The 18,617-nt window shown below is 35.1% G+C and overlaps 1 protein-coding gene across 1 annotated transcript; it reads left to right on the plus strand.

Moving 5' to 3' along the window:
- The first annotated feature begins 1,357 nt into the window (after positions 1-1,357).
- Positions 1,358-16,661, plus strand: LOC118267724 (uncharacterized). Its single transcript, XM_050694494.1, has 15 exons — positions 1,358-1,609; positions 1,946-2,213; positions 2,334-2,432; positions 3,051-3,244; positions 3,651-3,748; positions 3,997-4,001; positions 4,185-4,525; positions 4,798-5,065; positions 6,491-6,589; positions 8,736-8,929; positions 14,158-14,385; positions 14,612-14,879; positions 15,298-15,396; positions 15,893-16,086; positions 16,508-16,661. Exons 1-15 carry the CDS (start codon positions 1,397-1,399, stop codon positions 16,607-16,609), a joined length of 2,670 nt encoding a protein of 889 aa, XP_050550451.1. The 5' UTR covers positions 1,358-1,396; the 3' UTR covers positions 16,610-16,661.
- The last annotated feature ends 1,956 nt before the right edge of the window (positions 16,662-18,617 follow it).

Below are 18,617 nucleotides of genomic sequence, written 5' to 3' on the forward strand. Positions count from 1 at the left end.
AGCCCTGATTATAAAGTTTTGATGTTCTAAAATATCTGTGATCCGCTGTCCATAGAACACCGTTATTATAAGCTTACGATGTTCTAAAAAATCTGTGATGATAGTCATAGTCAACATCCATAGGAAACATGCTTCCTTGCACTACTTTGAACTCTGCATCGATGAATCAATCAGGATTCATTTAGATTATATAAATTGAAAACGACAAATAATCACGTATTTTCCGTAATTATCATTATGTATAGTCGTTCATTCCTATCTAGATCCAATCATTTGAGGATTAAATTGTCATGATAACTATAATTAATCGCGTAAGACAGAGGCACGAGTTTACGTAGTACATGAATATTATGATGATTATGTCAAAACATTAATACCTAATTATTTACATTGAATCGTAAATATCTACCCAAGTTCAAAATTTTGGTCTCATGGGTCTTCCTACCTACAACATAATTGTACAATAACATGCCTGATTAAGTTTTATTATAAATGCGAATGTTTGTGATGTAAGATTGGCTGATGTATATGTTTTTAACTCCATCACGTGAAGCTAGTGATAAATAAAGATGGGTCCCTTATAACATAAAGGTCGGAAAATAAGCAACATAAAGTCGGTTTTATAACTTTTAAATACCACTGGGTTTATAAACAGCACGCCTGATAGAACGCAGTCACCTTAGATTAGAGACATGTGCAACACGCGTGACATTCGTTTTGTTGCAATAAGGATGCGTTGTATGACAGGGAAATATATCTAGTAACTTTGGTCACTACTAAGAACTTGTACGTTGAGGACTATTCAATATGGGTTTCTAAAATAGGAAGAAATTGCTACACAAGCTTACCCAGATGCGGAGCAAATGCTTAAATCTTTATTTTTAGGCTGTACCAATCTGATATCCGCGGATTCCGTTCTGTTAATATACATAGTTGCCCATAACTAATCCTTGCAAATTATACTCAAACATAGATTGCAATTTATATGTCTCATTGTGCTTATCTATAAGATTGAGAATTAATCTCGCTTTACTCTTCCTCCACCTTTTATAAGTTTCATAAAAATCTAGTAGGAATGCTTCTAGAGGACTCTTACGGACACACGCACAATACCTACTTTATTGTGTGCATGTTTGTAAAAGTAGAATGTTTCGCATCGCAATATTTGATTTCAAATTTATGGATTTTCCAAATCCCAAATTGATACTGAAATTGAGTTAAAATCACTATGCAATTAATTAAACACTGTTATCTTTATTCTAGGTAATTATTGTACGAAATCTTTTCATAATCAGTATAGATTTAGATTTAACGAAAATATGATAAGGTATAATTTATGCTATAAATAATGGTACGGGGCAAGTCACAGTCACTTGGCAGTGTGGATAATATCAATATGAAACTGTTCCTCGCAGTCGTGTGCTTGGCCGTTGCCGCATCCGCGGTGGAGATTGGAGTTCCGTCTCAGGAAAACCCAGTCTTTGGCTACCATCAAAACTTCGGTATTGCTGAAGCTGCCAGGATCAAGAAGGCTGAGGAAGAAACCAGCCCCAGCGCCCAGAGAATCGTCGGAGGATCTGTCACTGACATTTCCAACGTCCCTTACCAGGTAAATATAAATTTGAGTCAATTGATATTCCAGTACGTTTTACACTAATTTATACAGAAATGGATTTTTAATTAATTTATCTGTATTTTTATTTACCGACGGTATCCGAATTCCGCTCCTAAATTATGAATAGATAAATTATGTTTCAACGTATTGGTAATTATTCATGAATAAAAAAAAACTTTGACATGTAATTAATTGTCAGCAAAAGCTCTTCTCTCGTTTTATTTATAAGCAAGATGATAAAATAACTTTTTATCCTTCTTCTCTGCATTAATTCCCGAGAAAATCAATTATTATTTGAATAATTTAACGTTGTTTGTATGTTTTGTGCAGGCTGGTCTCGTGATCCAAGTTTTGGTCATCTTCCAATCCGTGTGCGGTGGTTCCATCATCTCCCACAACCGCATCGTGACCGCTGCTCACTGCAACTGGGACGGTTCTATCACCGCTAACTCTTTCACCGTTGTGCTTGGCTCCAACTTCCTCTTCTCCGGCGGTAACCGCATCACCACCAGAGATGTTGTCATGCACCCCAACTGGACCCCAACCACCGCTGCCAACGACATTGCTGTCCTCCGCATTAGCTCTGTTACTTTCACCAGTAAGTATTTTCTGAAATTTAATATTTGTAATAACTGCAACTAAATGTTTATTTGCAGTATAGTGCAGCAATTTTGGTGTAATGTTTGTTTCCACAATAACAATTGTATAATCCTTCCAGACGTGATCCAGCCCATCGCCCTGCCCAGCGGCAACGAGCTCAACAACGACTTCGTCAACTGGAACGCTATCGCTTCCGGATACGGTCTTACCGCTGACGGTAAGTGCCACATGCAAATCTACATTTTTACATATAATAAAACTGTAAAAGTGTTCATTCTGTGCATTGAAAATATAAAAGAAAATAGTTTCTAGGAAGACACTAAAGCCAAAAATGTGATTTAAAAATGTCTGTCATGCTGTCAGTATCACGCAATAACTACTGGCCTGATTACGATGAAACTTCGTATAATTACACTTTCATATGTAGTGCTTTTAACCCGTAAAAGTATAGGTATATACAATTTTATTTTAATAGGTATTTTCTCTTTCATTGATTTTTTTTCATTCAAATGTCGCATAAGTAACGTAGGTATTAATCCAACTTTCGTAAAAGAGGAGCACAAAATAGGTTTTTATCCCGAGAATTCTCGCGGGATCGAGATTTACACAGGAAACCATTACCCACCCACGTACGAAGTCGCGGCATCTACAGTTAGTTAATCAAATAAATATATTATTTCAAAAACTTTGACTTCTAAAAACAGCTAAAGATACTTATTCTTTAGCTAACAAATTCAGGAAAGAAAACATTTACTCTTTTGGATAGTATAATTTAATCTTGCACGCATTACACATATAGTAGGCATTTTGGCTAATAAAGATTTTAATTTGTCAGGTGCTAACATCGGTACTACCCAACGTGTCAGCTCCGTGGTACTCCCCGTGATCTCCAACGCCCAGTGCGCCACCGTCTTCGGCCCATGGGTGCACAACAGCAACATCTGCACCAGCGGAGCTGGAGGCAAGGGTACCTGCAGCGGTGACTCCGGCGGCCCTCTCGCCGTTGACAGCAACAACAGGAGAGTCTTGGTAAGAGCACTACTTTTTCAAAATAACAATTGTGAAATGTAAACCTAGAATATTCGGCTATAAGAATTAATTTTCTTTGTATATAATTGACTGCCTTGTTGGTCCAGTGGTCGCAAGTGCGACTGCCGGACAGGGGGTTTCGAGTTCGATTTCTGGGCCGGGCACAGTATTGCTGGGATTTTTTCGGATTATCGAAAATTTCTCAGTAGTAGCACAGAGTCTGGAATTGTGTCCATGATATAGCAATAGGCTCACCCCTATTACATGGGACTTATAACAAAAATGGTGAAAAGTGGGTGTACATTGCATAGCGACATTACATGTCGTAATGTGCACCTCTGAATACCCCTTCGAGAATAAAAAAGGCGTGAAGTTGTGTATATAATTGAGTCACACTTTATTACAGATCGGAGTTACTTCCTACGGTGCCGCCGCCGGTTGCCAGATTGGTCTGCCCGCTGCCTTCGCCAGAACCACCTCATACGTCTCCTGGCTCCAGTCCCAGTAATCTCTTACCTACCGAACCCTGTGATGGCATTATTAAATTATTATTAATTATTCCAAAATACATGATTTTCTATTTCCAATTTCAAAAACGAACTGTATTTTTTATTTATGAATGCCTATTAAACATATTGTATAAATAAAATCAACATGTATAAATTATTAAAAAAAAATACAATTAAATTAAATAAATTTAATTAATTAATTTTTTTTTTTTTTTATTTAACTCACATATTCATAATACATAGTGTCAGTGTGATTGCCGACATACAAGTAGCTATAAGAATATCATAGGCACTCAAGCGTGCTGATGTGAACGTAAAAAAATGTAAGCAAAGATTTGCTAAAATACAATTACTTGCTTTTGATAAATTCTATTCAGTCACTAATCAATGAATCAAACAAAATACTACCATAAGTACGTAAATATAGTAAGCAATACAGTACGTACGCACCTGCATAATTGTACCAATTTTATCAGTTTATGGATTATATATTTGCCGATTGATAAGATTTAAAACAAACACATATAAATTGAACATGTTACTACAACTCAGTCAGTCGATCAACTTTTCTATAATGAAGCTGTTAGTGGGAGCAGTGTGTTTTGCCTTGACCGTGGTGGTCTCGGCACTTGAGATACCTCCAGCTCATGCCAATACCGTCTTCGGCTACCACTTACAGTACGGTATTCCAGAAGCCAGAAGGATACGAAATTCAGAATTACTTAAAATCTCAGGAGGTCAAGTTCAAGATGTTAAAGATATACCGTATCAGGTATGTGTCAATTAACATAGTATTTTCTTTCTAACGGTCGAAATGAATAACCGATCTCAATCCAAAATCGGTGGATTAAAATCGATTTTGGACATTAGCTGTATGGAATTTCTGTCAAACATAGAGATCGATTAAAAGATTTTGGATGGACTTCGGTTAGGTACCAATTTCGGCCATTAATCTAATTGAGTTTTTTTCTATTTTAGTTCTCATTTGGAAGTCTTTGTTTTTATCTTAACTTATTAACTGTAGTAAAATTCTTATCTTTCCAGGCTGGAATCATAGTTACAATAATGTCCTTCTTCACATCAGTATGTGGAGCGACCATTATTTCTTCAACGCGCCTCCTAACTGCTGCTCACTGTCATTTTGATGGAATGTTCACCGCTCAGTATTTCACCGTCGTTTTAGGTTCAAATGCCTTATTCACTGGTGGTCTACGGATTGACACGAGGGATGTGGTGCTACATCCTAATTGGAATCCAACTACTATTGCTAATGATATAGCCGTCATACGTGTGAATCAATTCAAGTTTACTCGTAAGTGTTTTTAATTTCATATTGTTTTTTTTATAGTAATACTTGATGATACCTTTATACAGTAAATAATGCATCTCACAAGAACATATCTGAGTGGCAAAGTTCATCTCTAGCAATTGACTACTTCAACTCTTCGATTCAAGTAAAAAATGTTGTCTTGACACATTTTATTTTGAAATATTATCGAATTGAGCTCGTGTTGGTATCAGTACTAGATTTTATAAGTTCAATTTTTTTTACACGAAAATGATCGAAACTTTAATAGGTACTATAAAAGTGTCAGGAAGTAGTCTAGACCTTATAGTTTCATTATCAAAACGCTGGTCTTAAACCTCAGGATGTCATTATTTGATAACTCACGTCTCTATCTGATATTCTAAAGCGAAAATATTTTTAACTTCCTCTTGCCAAATTGTTATCAGAATAGGGTTTTTCTGAATATAGTCTACACTTATCTGGGCTCGCTATCATTGCAGCGGTAAGTCCCCTCTTTTGGGAGTGGCTTGAGAGGCGCTACGGCGTCCTCACCTACCGCCTGACGCAGGTGCGGACATGGGAGCTTCGGTAGGTTCCTGTTTCTGATAGGGTGAGAGGAAACCCCCGGAGACACATTGGAGCATACAGTGGTGGTGTGTCCTGCATTGGCTGATTTGGAGCTGATTGCCTAACAGATTACTGGGGCTCCCAAAGCAGGACTAAGAACGGGGTAGTCTTTAGTCAGTAAAAGTCTGACATTCCCTCTCGCCTCGCCCAAGGCGGGAGAATTCATTGGATGACTTTCCGCCCTCGAAAAAAAACTACTTATCGCTTTAATTTAATAATGGCTTAGTTAGAGGATTATAGATCATATATTTAAGTATTGGCAATTGGGAAAATCCAAATTTAGTACCCAACTACGACTCAATTTTTGTGGCAAGTAAAGATTCTATCGGAACTTATTTAATACATCTTCATAGAATAAGAATCTTAAGAGAATATCCTACAAATGATAAAAGCATTATTTTTCTCTAGAGTAGATAAAATTAAGTGTATTTTAGCAACGTCTTTGCAAATTCTCTTTGAAGAATAACGAGAAACAAGCAAGACCGTACGTACACATAATTAAATGCTGAAAAACTGTGCCGACGACCGATAACTATTAATTAATTAGATAGTAATCAATCAATTCAATTGGGGGACTTAGGACGCTAAATTATTTACAAGTGCTTATAATGACATGTACAGTACATTCACTTTGTTGAACATTGTAAGAATATGTATAATATAGTTTACCATTGTTCAGTACATATCATCTAAGACAAACTTGAAAAAATCATTTTAGTAATTTCGGTTTTTGACTTCCACATTAATGTTATCCATGTAAGGACATCGTGACCTTTAAATCGTGAGACAAGTTTACTTAATTGTTTTTCTTTCTCATTTCAGCTTCCATCATGCCTATAGCTCTACCCAGTGGCAATGAGCTCACTAACAACTTCGTGGGGTGGTATGCGCAGGCTTCAGGCTACGGAATAACGTTTCAAGGTACAACGCAACTGCTACTTCTATTTTCATTTCAATATTTATTCTGTTCTATTTATTTTTATTTTCTTTTTCTTTATCTATTTATATTTCTTTTTTCTTTTCTTTTCGTTTTTCTTTTCTATTCTCATTTCTATTTGTTTACTATTTCCTATTTAATCTATACATATAATAAAATCGTAGAAAAGTGCTGTCTGTACATTGAAAATAAAAATAAAAATAATAGCAGGGGTTATTGTTATGTCGATGTCGAACCCAAAAATGTAATTAACTTTTTTTGTCTGTTTGTCTGTTTGTCTGTTTGTCTGTTTGTCTGTTTGTCTGTTTGTCTGTTTGTCTGTTCGTCTGTGCGCGCTAATCTCAGAAACGGCTGATCCGAGTTGGATGCGGTTTTCACGAATATATTGTGGGATGCTTAAATTTACATTTAGTGTTTGTTTCATGTCAATCGGTTCATAAATAAAAAAGTTATGTCAAATTAAAGAATCACGTCGAACATTCTATGCTTATACCATTAATCACCGCAACTATTTGACGGATTTGGTTGAAATTTGGTACAGATATAGTTTAGAACCTTAGAAAGGACATAGATATATTTTTATTTCAAAAATCAAAAAATAAAAATAAGAAATAAATTATTTATAAATAATTCTATGTCGATCGTTACACGACTTCGGTTCATGTTATTGTTTTAATTCATCGAAAAAAAGTAAATAAATAGTAAAAAGGTATGAAAAAAATAATATCAATATAATTAAACTTTTAGTACAAAGAAAATGCCCGAACGGAGTATAAATAAATAATCCAAGTTGTCTTTATCCTCGATAGATGGCGTTGGGATCGAAATAGATCGCGCTATGGTTTCGTTACATTCATTTGGTTGGGTATCGGCCGAGCGCTTCGGTACTATCGTAGAAGAAGTGTATTATCAGTCGTATGATTATTTGTCTGTAGTGGTCCTGCTGTTTCGTATATTCTAAATTGGTTTCGTTGTATTTGTCAATTAATAAGTTTATTTGTTGGGTTTTCCTGGTTTTTTGGTTAAACTATTTAACGTAGGTTTAGTTTGATATCGATTATTAGTAGTTACTGTAGTTAGTTTTTTTAATAAAATTGTAAGTCTAATTTTTTTTTTAATTAGATTAGATTTAAGTCGTTTCTTTTAAATTATTTAGTTTAAGCTTGGTTATTATAGCATAGAGGAGAGGTTGTAATATAGTTTCTTTTTTAATTGTTATAAATTCGTAATTCGTAGCTTTCTTTAGTTTTAAGTTAGTTTAAGTCCGTTTTTAAACTATTTTTTCAATGCCCTAAGTGAGTATACATCTATTAAATTCAAACGCAGAGCTCATTATGTTGATTTTTGAAGAGTTCCCTGGAATATCTTCCACATCTCATTTTTGAAGAGATCCCGCGAGATCGGGAACTATGTGGTTAAAACCAAAAATTTGCCGGAAGTCACTATTCCACGCGAACGAAGTCGCGGGCAAAAGCTAGTATAATATAAATTTTCCTCCTATTTTAAGATTACGATAGTATTTATTACGATAATCATCAACTAGATATTGATCACAGTGCTATCTCGATTGATTTAATAGGTATAATTAGGTAAGTATCACGCATGGTGCCACATTATACCTATTTTTAAATTGATATGATGAATTATTGTTACTTTTTACGTCGATCGATCGATCTTGTTACCACACAGAAGCAATTAAATAGAAATATTATGTACGTACTGTGAAAATGGTATTCATAAAGTTTAACCAAGCATTTCTAGAAGTCACCTATCTATCACAGTTTTAAAGTTCAAATATTTTTACATTGTCCAGGCCTATTAATGGGTACATATATTATGAAGTCTATTCAATATAATCATTGTAAATACAATAGGTACGTTTCTTTTTCTTCTCCTCTAATAATATCTTCTGATTTATTTCGTTGCGGGATCCAAGACAGTCATTTATGTCCCTGAGACGCGCCGGACTTCAGTGTTCCGGTGTTTTCATGACTGTATCTACTGTAGATCCTGGCTTACAGGAGTTGCAGCGGTATGGGAGGTTGTGGTGGGCTTATTCAAAATAAAAGTATAGGTACGTCATTGATACGAAACCCAAGCATAGATTTTATTTTTTTTTTTCGTTTACAGGTGGCACCATAGTAGATGACCAGCCAATCAGCTCAGTGATCGTACCTGTTATCAGTAATAACGAATGTAGATTAGCATTCGGAAATTATATTTTGGACACTATTATCTGCACCAGTGGGAGGTCAGGGAAGGGTACATGTGCAGGAGACTCGGGTGGACCTGTTGTTGTGAGGTCTAATAATAGACCCATTGTTGTAAGTATCTTATATATTTCCTTTAAAACTTATGTAGAGAACTTAGACAAAAAGTTTTTCCTGAACATTATTCGTGAATTTCGTCAAACTTTGTTCTGAAATTTATTTCGTAACGGTAAAACTGGGTGAGTAGATATCAAGGGGTGATTAGATACAGGAATGGGGTGAATGAAAAAAAAATAGATGTTAGGACATTTTGCCAACATTTATTCACCCCGTTCCTGTATCTATTCACCCCTCGATTTCTATTCACCCCGTTTTACGGGAGTTCGTAGCACTAGTACTATTCATTTCTTCTACCATTTGTAGTTTTGGTATAAAAAAGAAACTTAATTTTTGTTTCAGATTGGTATTATTTCTTTTGGAGAAATGTGTGGATCTGACTTGCCTTCCGGCCACACCAGGGTTACCTCTTACGTCGACTGGATCAAATCTCAATAAAAAAGAATTTATTCTACAAGGAATACGTAATTATCATTTATTTATGAGTTCCTATCATTTATAAAATGGTACACTATTGTACTATAAAATGAAATCAGCTATATATATTTATCTGAACTGTAATAAAAATATAAGTAGACAAACGTAGATGGTCTTCCAACATAGCGGTGTGAGTGCGATATATATAGAATAACTGACAGGTGTGGATATTGAAAAGTTGTAAAATTTTAATGATATGCTTGATCCAGCTATTAAATGTTAATAGTCTAATGATAAACACAATTATACATATTATACACTGATACTACGTTATACTGAGAAACATAGTCTGCGCGCAACGAAGAACCATGCGTATATCAATTGTGCTAAAAACTACTTAAACACATGAACATGATAAAAATAACAATATCAAATTCCAGGTATTTACGCTACCTACCATTCATTTGAAATTCAATCACCTCAGTATAGTCAGGTAATTGTACAAACAAGCACAAGCCTATTAACCGAGTTAGGTAAAATAGTAATGAGGCGTACTCACACAATAATGTTACCGTTTGTATTTACACGTACTGAGAGCAACCCCAAGTCTGTTGATGTACATTATAAATGGCTCTAAAAGCGGTCGCCGCAGCGCCTGCACTTAGTGAAACGAGGTACCGTACGTGCCCCAATTAGCCAATATTCCACTAATAGTTTCTATGAAGCATTAGGAATAATACGGCCCGGTGGTCGCCCACATCCATTTAATCTTCAACATCTTTGAGAGCAGTTCCTTCATCTTGCAAGATGTAAGTAGTGGTGGTAAATGTGCTTCCTGATATTCATTGGGTTTCAATATTAATTCAGTACCTGTTGGTTCTCGAATATTTAAGCCAGTTTTAGCTAATGTCCTCGTTTTGGAAAATACTGGAAACTGGTCTGTACTGTCTAAATTAGTTTTTTTAATGTTTTGTTTACAAATTATATGCTTGAGAATTCATAATCACCTCCCTTAGTTTTATTCTTCCTCTCATTAAGTGGCCTCTAATCTATGGATATATATAGTTCAGTAAACATGAGTTTGAGGAACTTTATTTATAAATACAGCAAGTTTCATATGAGATAGGTAGACGTGAAAAACCGATTTACTTAATTTCTAATAATATGTTCAATTAATTCATAAAACACACACAATATTAATTTTATCAATTTCTTTCATTCTTCAAGTTATGTTCTGTTTTAGTTGCATCGTATTCTAATTATAAGGCAAGAACTTTGCTTATTCCGGTCAATGACTTTGACTTGAAATTGCGATAAATACATAAGCCATGTATGGTAGGCTATTATTAAGGTTGCAGTATTCGAAATGGTGATGTAATGCCATTATCTACTACTACGAGTATTTTATCCATCACAATCCTAAAAAGTATTGTCAAATCTGTAGGATACACACTTAATTGTGACAGTGTCGGTATTAATATCTTGAACATGAGGTATTAGCCGCAATCCCCAATTATGATACATAAACTTCTCGCCTTTTTATATTCGAAGCTGTAGAGCAGAAGCACACAAATACTATGAGGCACAAACTTTTCCCCAGTGGTGTTAATAGTTCCGTGCAAAGCCTGAAAATTTTCGAAAAATTAATAAACGTTTCTTCCATAATCTTTGCCCAATGTAAGAAGCCAGTGCCTTTTGCTCGACACTTACGACCACTCGACCAACAAGGCAGCTATTTTTAAATGATAAGACAAGGACGAGATCTGCATATGAGTCGGTAGGACATCTTTATCCACTTTATCAGAACGTACTAAATTATCAAGATTAATAAAATTAAGAACTCCATCGTTTATTGGTTAAAATTGGAAAGCATTTAATTCTTTCTACACATCTCGCTTATGCTTATAAGCCGGCAATGATGTTTTAATCCACACACATATATGTTTAGCAATACGTGTCTAATATTTTAAAATAATTTACAAGACAGACTATAAAATAAAATTTGGTCATCTACTCTATTTATTAGCCCAAAGTATGTAGTTATTTATAAGCACAAAATGATATGGATGCTTAAGTCATTAAAGAATTGGTCTTTGGAATCGCATTGTTATTGTTTAAGTACATCGTATACGTAATGCATACTTGGCCACAGAATATGATTTGGCATAAAACTTGTTATCAGCATTAATTAAAAAGAATGATCTCGAATTTATTACTTAACTCGTTTTAACTTGGACTAAATTGAGATACTTAAACTTTTTCCATTTTCATATGGATACTATTTTTGTTTACATGCCATAGATTGTGTAATAACTGTTGTTTTAATATTATCTTCACTATATGTTGCTTAATCATTTATTATGTTTGGTTTAATAATTTTATATAATTTCATTACCTACATAAAAATGAATACCAAAATTATAAATATTTGTACGCCTAGACGGCATAACATGTAGCTCATGTACCTATCTTAACACCATTGCATGTACTTCTTATGTGTAAAAATCACTCATGTTAATGCAAATAAAAATATCTTTATCTTTATCTATATACTTATAATAAATCTGTAGAGAGGTCAATTCTGTACATTAAATATATTTCCAAAATAACTATCAGCGGGTGATTAGTGATCGAAACTGACGCCAAAAATGCAATCAGAAATGTTTTTGTCTGTCTGTCTGTCTGTCTGTCTGTCTGTATGTTCTTTATAGAAATTGTAAAAACCACTCGACAGATTTCAATGAAACTTGGTACAATTGTTCTTCATACTCCTGGGCAGGTTATAGTATACTTTTCATCACGCTACGATCAATAGGAGCAGAGCAGTGAAGGGAAATGTTGGGAAAACAGGAGAACTTACTACATTTTTTCAACTTCGGTCGCGTGTGCAGCCTTAATGGTTAAAGCTACACAGAAATAATGTATGACGGAAATGTGTCCTGCCCTCTAAAACTGTTTAAAATAAGTGAGTCCAAGAAAGCTAAAAAAAATATACGCTGTAGATTTTAATGGAAACTTTCAACAAAAAAATAAACCGACTTCACTAAAAAAGTTAAAAATAACTTTAGCATTTCGGAAGTCGGTGTTTCTCGGTATTATTTGTTTGTTACACCGACTTCCGAAATTAAAGTTATTTTTAACACATTCATGAAGTCATTTTTTTTAATTCATTCATATTTTAATAAAGCAAGTTCCATTGACCATTTCTGGTCAATTCTTTATCAGTTCCACCTCTTCAAAGGTTACTTTTTGACTGTAAATGCTTCAATTCTAGATGAATATACCAAAATCACTATATAGTTCCCTATAATATTTGAGGAGTTCCCTCGATTTCTCTAAGATCCCATCATCAGGCATCCTAACTTGGTGACAATGGGACCACCTCAGAACTATCTACTTTCGAACAAAACTTGAATTTTGAATTATCCGTCGACAATTGACGGAATATTAATTAACTTTATTGTGATTTCCATGTGAGTATGAAGTTCCATTGGCCATTTTTGGTCTTCTTCATCAGTTCCACCTCTTCAAAGGTTACTTTTTGACTGTAAATGCTTCTATTCTAGATGAATATACCAAAATCACTATATAGTTCCCTATAATATTTGAGGAGTTCCCTCGATTTCTCTAAGATTCCATCATCAGATCCTAACTTGGTGACAATGGGACCACCTCAGAACTATCTACTTTCGAAAAAAAAAATAATTTTGAAAATCCGTCGACAATTGACGGAGTATTCGATGAACAAACATACAAAAAAAAAAAAAAAAAAAAAAAACATACAAACAGCCGAACATAGTACCTCCTCCTTTTTGTGAAGTCGGTAAAAATTGGTTTGAACGAGATATCATAATTAGTTTTTAAGAATTGATACATTTTTAAAAAAACACGCTTAATTTTCCACTTTCTCAATTCTTTTAATCAATTCTTAAAAACTAATTATGATATCTCGTTCAAACCAATTTTCGTTGAAAGTTTCCATTAAAATCTACAGCATATATTTTTTTTAGTTTTCTTACTCACTTATTTTAAAAGTTAGAGGGCAGGACACATTCTATAGACCTCTTTTTTCCACTTTGGAAGCGTCTATCTTTCAAACGATTGATTCTGACGAAAAATGGTTTTAGGAACTATGACGTATTTTTTAATGTCCTATCCATAGACAACCATCACGGATAGGTTAGACGAAAAAATTTTTTTTTGAAGAGGTGCAGTGACCGCGCGCTCTCCGCCCTCTATCTCGAAAACGGTTCACCGTATAAAAAAAAAGTTTGCGCAAAAGTTGTAGAGAATTTTGTATTCTACAATATTGGTATTGAATGCAAATACCAAAAACCCATAGGAAATGAAATATTTCCAAAAAAACCGCAAAAAAACTATTTTTGGGACCTTTGACCCTGAATTTTAAGAGTTGCTTACACCCTACCATATGTAGGTTTTGAGACAAGTTTTAGGGGGTCAATATACAAGTATATACAAAATTACAGCTGGGTATCTCGCATTCCGAGATTCTTACCTAATTTAACCTAATTTGACTGGACTAATAGGCTAAATATAAAAATCTTAAACATAAACACTGCAAATATGGATACATAATAATATGTAACTATTACTGACCTTATTCATAATACTACTACGTCACATAGAATGTGTAATACCAACACGCAATTAATTCACCTCAATGCAACGTATTACCTGATAAACTGCTATAATGCCCTGATAAATCAAATAATTACTCGTTATCAAGAAAAATGATAGATTTGTCCATGTTCTTAAAGGCTGGTTTTGTTTTTGCTGATCCATTTTAGGAAAAACCAGTACATGACAGGATGAAGATTGCATTAGTGTTGATATCAGTTTGTGTGATCGCGATAGGAGCGGAAAATCCTTTACAAAATGGTGTGTACGATTACCATAGAAGGATTGGAATACCTACAGCTTTTAAGATTAAACTACGAGAAAGAGAAGCTATAGAAAAAAACGAAGACAGGATTGTCGGTGGATCCTCAACAACTACTCTCTCAGTACCATACCAGGTATGTAAATTACATATAATATTCACAAAGTTATAGGAGAAGCATTTAAGAATACATAATGTAAACTGCAGTAGTTATCGAGAGATGTTATTTTATTGCATTTTAGAAATGTAAGCTACGTGTCTGTAATTCTAGAAACTTCCAAACATTAAGAGAGATCATTACTGCAAGTTATCTTGACAGAGATCCACGTAGCATTCCTAAAACATCCTCTATTAAATTTCAGGCTGGTATAATCATAAGGATAAATATCATATCCAATTCAGTATGTGGTGGTGCTTTGATATCTGACATCAGGGTGCTCACAGCAGCTCACTGCTACAACGACGGTAACAACGTCGCTCAGAGTTTCCAAGTCATCCTTGGATCCAACTTCTTGTTCTCTGGTGGCACCAGGATTGATACCACCAGCATCGCCATCTTCCCTGGATACAACCCTTGGATTGCAGCTAATGATGTTGCTGTGTTGCGGATTGACAAAGTCAATTTCTCATGTAAGTAGCTTATATTTCTTGTTTAGTAGTGTTCCTTCCTCCGTAGATCCTTTTAATTGCCTAATGTCCTATGACGTAGAGTGGATTATTGAAGTTATCAATTTAGAAACTTCTAGTATTATAAAACAATCTTTATATGTGCAAGATGTGAACAAGTCCATTTTTTATTATATGGACCCACAAACTTCATTAGAAAAAATATAAACTTTTAAAGGAAATTGTACACTTAATTCCCTATTTATTTATAAATCAGAACTACTACTTACCACGAGCTGATATCCTATTATTGCAATTATACGCCAACATCTTTAAAAAATAAATAAATAACGTATTAACTTAAAGACTATCTGAAATTCCACTCTATTCAACAAAAGAGAATCAACAGTATTGTGATAAATAAATATTGTTTGTTTTCCAGTGCAAATCCAACCAATTATCCTGCCATCGGGTAGCGAACTCAACTCGAATTTCGTCGGAAGCACTGCTCTCGCCTCCGGCTATGGAATAACTAGAGACGGTTTGTGTTTTATCAATGTTATTATTACTATTATTTAACATTAGCCAATCAATACTGACATGCATTCAGTGCCCTCGAGCAACTTCTGTTGTTGATATTTTCATCACAATTTGACATTTTTTCTTAATTTGATCTGTAAGTAGTAATGTGGCCACGTCTACTATTTTTGTCATTTTTGTTGGGTTTCAATTCAATTGGAGTATAGTAATAGTCATTCTCTATCATATTAGACTCTTAACTTATAAATAATAGTGTTAGATTATTTAGATAATGCAGTTTATTATTGTAACTGCGTAATTACAGACATACCTATTTGTGGGTGTATCGTAGCAACGTCGCGCATGCTGCTCATGATTATAATCCCTGCCATGAGTATACCGACCGTGTAGTGTATTTACACTAATCGACGCTTATAATGGTTCTAGTCAAAATGAAATCTATTATAAAAACCCTTTCGTTATTTACCTTCTCTTACCAATCTACAAAATAATTCCAGGTGACAGCGTCAACCTACTCCAAACGATCAGCTCAGTGAATTTGCAAGTGATCTCCAACTCGGAGTGCGGCAACAGTTACGGCCATGTCATCCAGAACCACCACCTCTGTACCAGTGGTGCTGGAGGAGTCGGCATCTGTGGTGGAGACACCGGTGGACCACTTGTTACCACTTTCAATAATAGGAGGATTCTGGTACGTATTAATTTCCATTTCACATATATTATCAAGAATATATTAAAAAAAATTTTGATTCAATGAGGATGTAGAATCCTCAAGTTTTCCTCTGTTCCAGGTGCGATCCTCATAATTATACAGTTAAAATTATATAAAATACTTCACATTAAGTAATTACCTATTTGACAAAAAAGAAGTACAATAATTTTAATTACTCAAACTAATTCATCAGCCATTCGTCTTCTCACGTATCATATCTGTATCTAAAAGTATTTCTAAAAGAACAGTTGCGTCCAGTTTCAAAACAATAGAGATTGCGAACAAAAATCTAATAACTTTTACTGTTCTAAGTAATACGGAGACCAATCAAAGACTAAGTCTTTGTTCGTCGTAACTGTGAATCTAATTAAAACCATTAATTGGCGTATTTCCCTTACAGATCGGCATCGGCTCGTTCACAGCGACTGCAGGCTGCCAAGCTGGCTTGCCATCAGGCTTCTCAAGAGTCACTTCGTTCGTACCTTGGATTCATACCATATAATGTAACTGATAGGTGATATAGAAACAAATAAATTATGTCCTAAAATCAACAATGTCTTTCAATCATGACACTATACTTTATTTTATCTATGAGTCAATAAGTTTTGATATCTCTCTTTTCTTACGCTCAAAACCATATATGGAGCAACCTACCTGGGATGCGTGTGCTACGGGGCACCAGTATGGGCTGATAGGGCCACAATAGGCGCGGTACGGCGGAAGCTTCTTCAAGGTCAGCGTCTAGCCTTGATCTTTCTGTGTAAGGCTTATAGGACGGTTAGCACAGAGGCCCTACCTGTGCTCGCGGGACTACTTCCAGTCGATCTTGAGGTGCAGCGACGTGCTGCTATGTATTACAATTCGAGACCTAACTTTTCCGCAAACTTTCTAGCACAACGTGATCGAAACAAAATTGCTAGACTGCTTAAGCCATTAACGGACGTCTGGGATGAGCTTCTAATTGAATGGCAGTGCAGATGGGAATCTTCTACCAAGGGCCGTCACCTTTACCAGTTCTTTCCATCCGTGCGTGAGCGACTGGAGAGGACATGGCTGGAGGTGGATCACTGTGTTGCCCAGTTTCTTACTGGCCATGGCAACTTTAAAAGCAAATTGTTCTCATTTAAACTCGTTGATTCACCATGGTGCCAATGTTCGACAACGGAGTTGCAACATGAGCAATCCGCCCATCACATACTCTGGGAGTGTGGTCTCTGGCAATCTGAGCGTAACACTATGTTAGATAATTTAATTGTTTCATCAGGTGTTGTCTATTATACGGACCTTGTGGAATCTAGAACAAATTTCTGTGCGTTTGCCATACCTAGGTATTATTGGAAGCAAGTATAACAGCTCACACATAGGACCCACTTAGTTTTAAGTCAAATTTCCGTGGTGCTTAATGTCTTTGTATCATGCATTAAATTTACACTAGTCAATACTTCTTTATTTTATAATACAAATTGCATTCATTCCTGCTGCAGTCTCTCACTCAACATGTCGACAATCTAGCCACTGAACGATCGCGTCCTCGCATTAATTCAACTTTACCATTTTATATTTTCAATAACAAATGGAAAATAATCGAAAACATAAAAATACAATATGTAAAGGTAATAAAAAACGCTTAAGTAAAACCGTAATAAATAACAAAACGTAAACACGATAGAATGTCGTTTAGCAAATCACTCCTCCCTCGCAGCTCGAACAAATATATCAATATCCGAAAAACAGGCGAGTGAGCCGTTTGAAAAATGAATGAAGTTATCAATTCTGAGGAGGGAATAATTGGGAGTAGGCACAATCGAGATATGATTGATCTAACACCTCACGGGCCCATCAAATCGCTCTTCAAAGGGTAAATCTATATTTAAGTGGGCCGCGAACTTCCCACTTGTAATTACATTTTTATGTTGTCGAAGAGCCTCGCTTCGTGCTAATGCCTCTTACAAATGCGAATATAATAGACTCGCCTGCGGTTTGGACTCGCTCAGATCTCTTTCTGGGCTCGAGCCCTTTTGATATAGATATACGTATTCTATAGAGAATATTCTATAATACTGGTTACAGAATTGGGAAGGAACTTTAGAAAGTTAAATAGAAAATTAAGTTATGAAATGACAGAGAGTTTCATGAAATGGGAATGTTTTGTCTGTTTCGTATAGAATATTGCTTGCAATTTTCAACAGGCGTTATGTGCTGCTTCTGATGTACTCTTTATTCAGACATAAGAATAGATAGAAATAAATAACCATTTCTACAATCCAAAAGAAACTCAATACCAATTTACCCCTTTCTAGGGAATCGCATTCACTTTGCCGACGTCAAAGAGAACAACCTCTTTTCTACCTATATGTAAGGATATGAAATTACTTGTAATAACCTAATCGTAATACTAAGAAATTACCACATTTACCCCTCAAGACATGACCGTGAAGATCAAATTGATCCTCCCATTTTGACATTCCCTTCACGTGAAATGTTACATGAACACAATGAACAATACACGC

Source organism: Spodoptera frugiperda, chromosome 6 (genome assembly GCF_023101765.2).
Source record: "Spodoptera frugiperda isolate SF20-4 chromosome 6, AGI-APGP_CSIRO_Sfru_2.0, whole genome shotgun sequence".
Taxonomy (NCBI): Eukaryota; Metazoa; Arthropoda; class Insecta; order Lepidoptera; family Noctuidae; genus Spodoptera; species Spodoptera frugiperda.

What these genes read in the sequence shown, in the direction of transcription:
- LOC118267724 (XM_050694494.1), top strand. Translation starts at nt 1,397, where the DNA reads ATGAAACTGTTCCTCGCAGTCGTGTGCTTGGCCGTTGCCGCATCCGCG. An exon ending in TTTCCAACGTCCCTTACCAG is followed by an intron (nt 1,610 to 1,945) that starts GTAAATATAAAT and finishes TGTTTTGTGCAG; the next exon opens with GCTGGTCTCGTGATCCAAGT. An exon ending in CTCTCTCAGTACCATACCAG is followed by an intron (nt 14,386 to 14,611) that starts GTATGTAAATTA and finishes ATTAAATTTCAG; the next exon opens with GCTGGTATAATCATAAGGAT.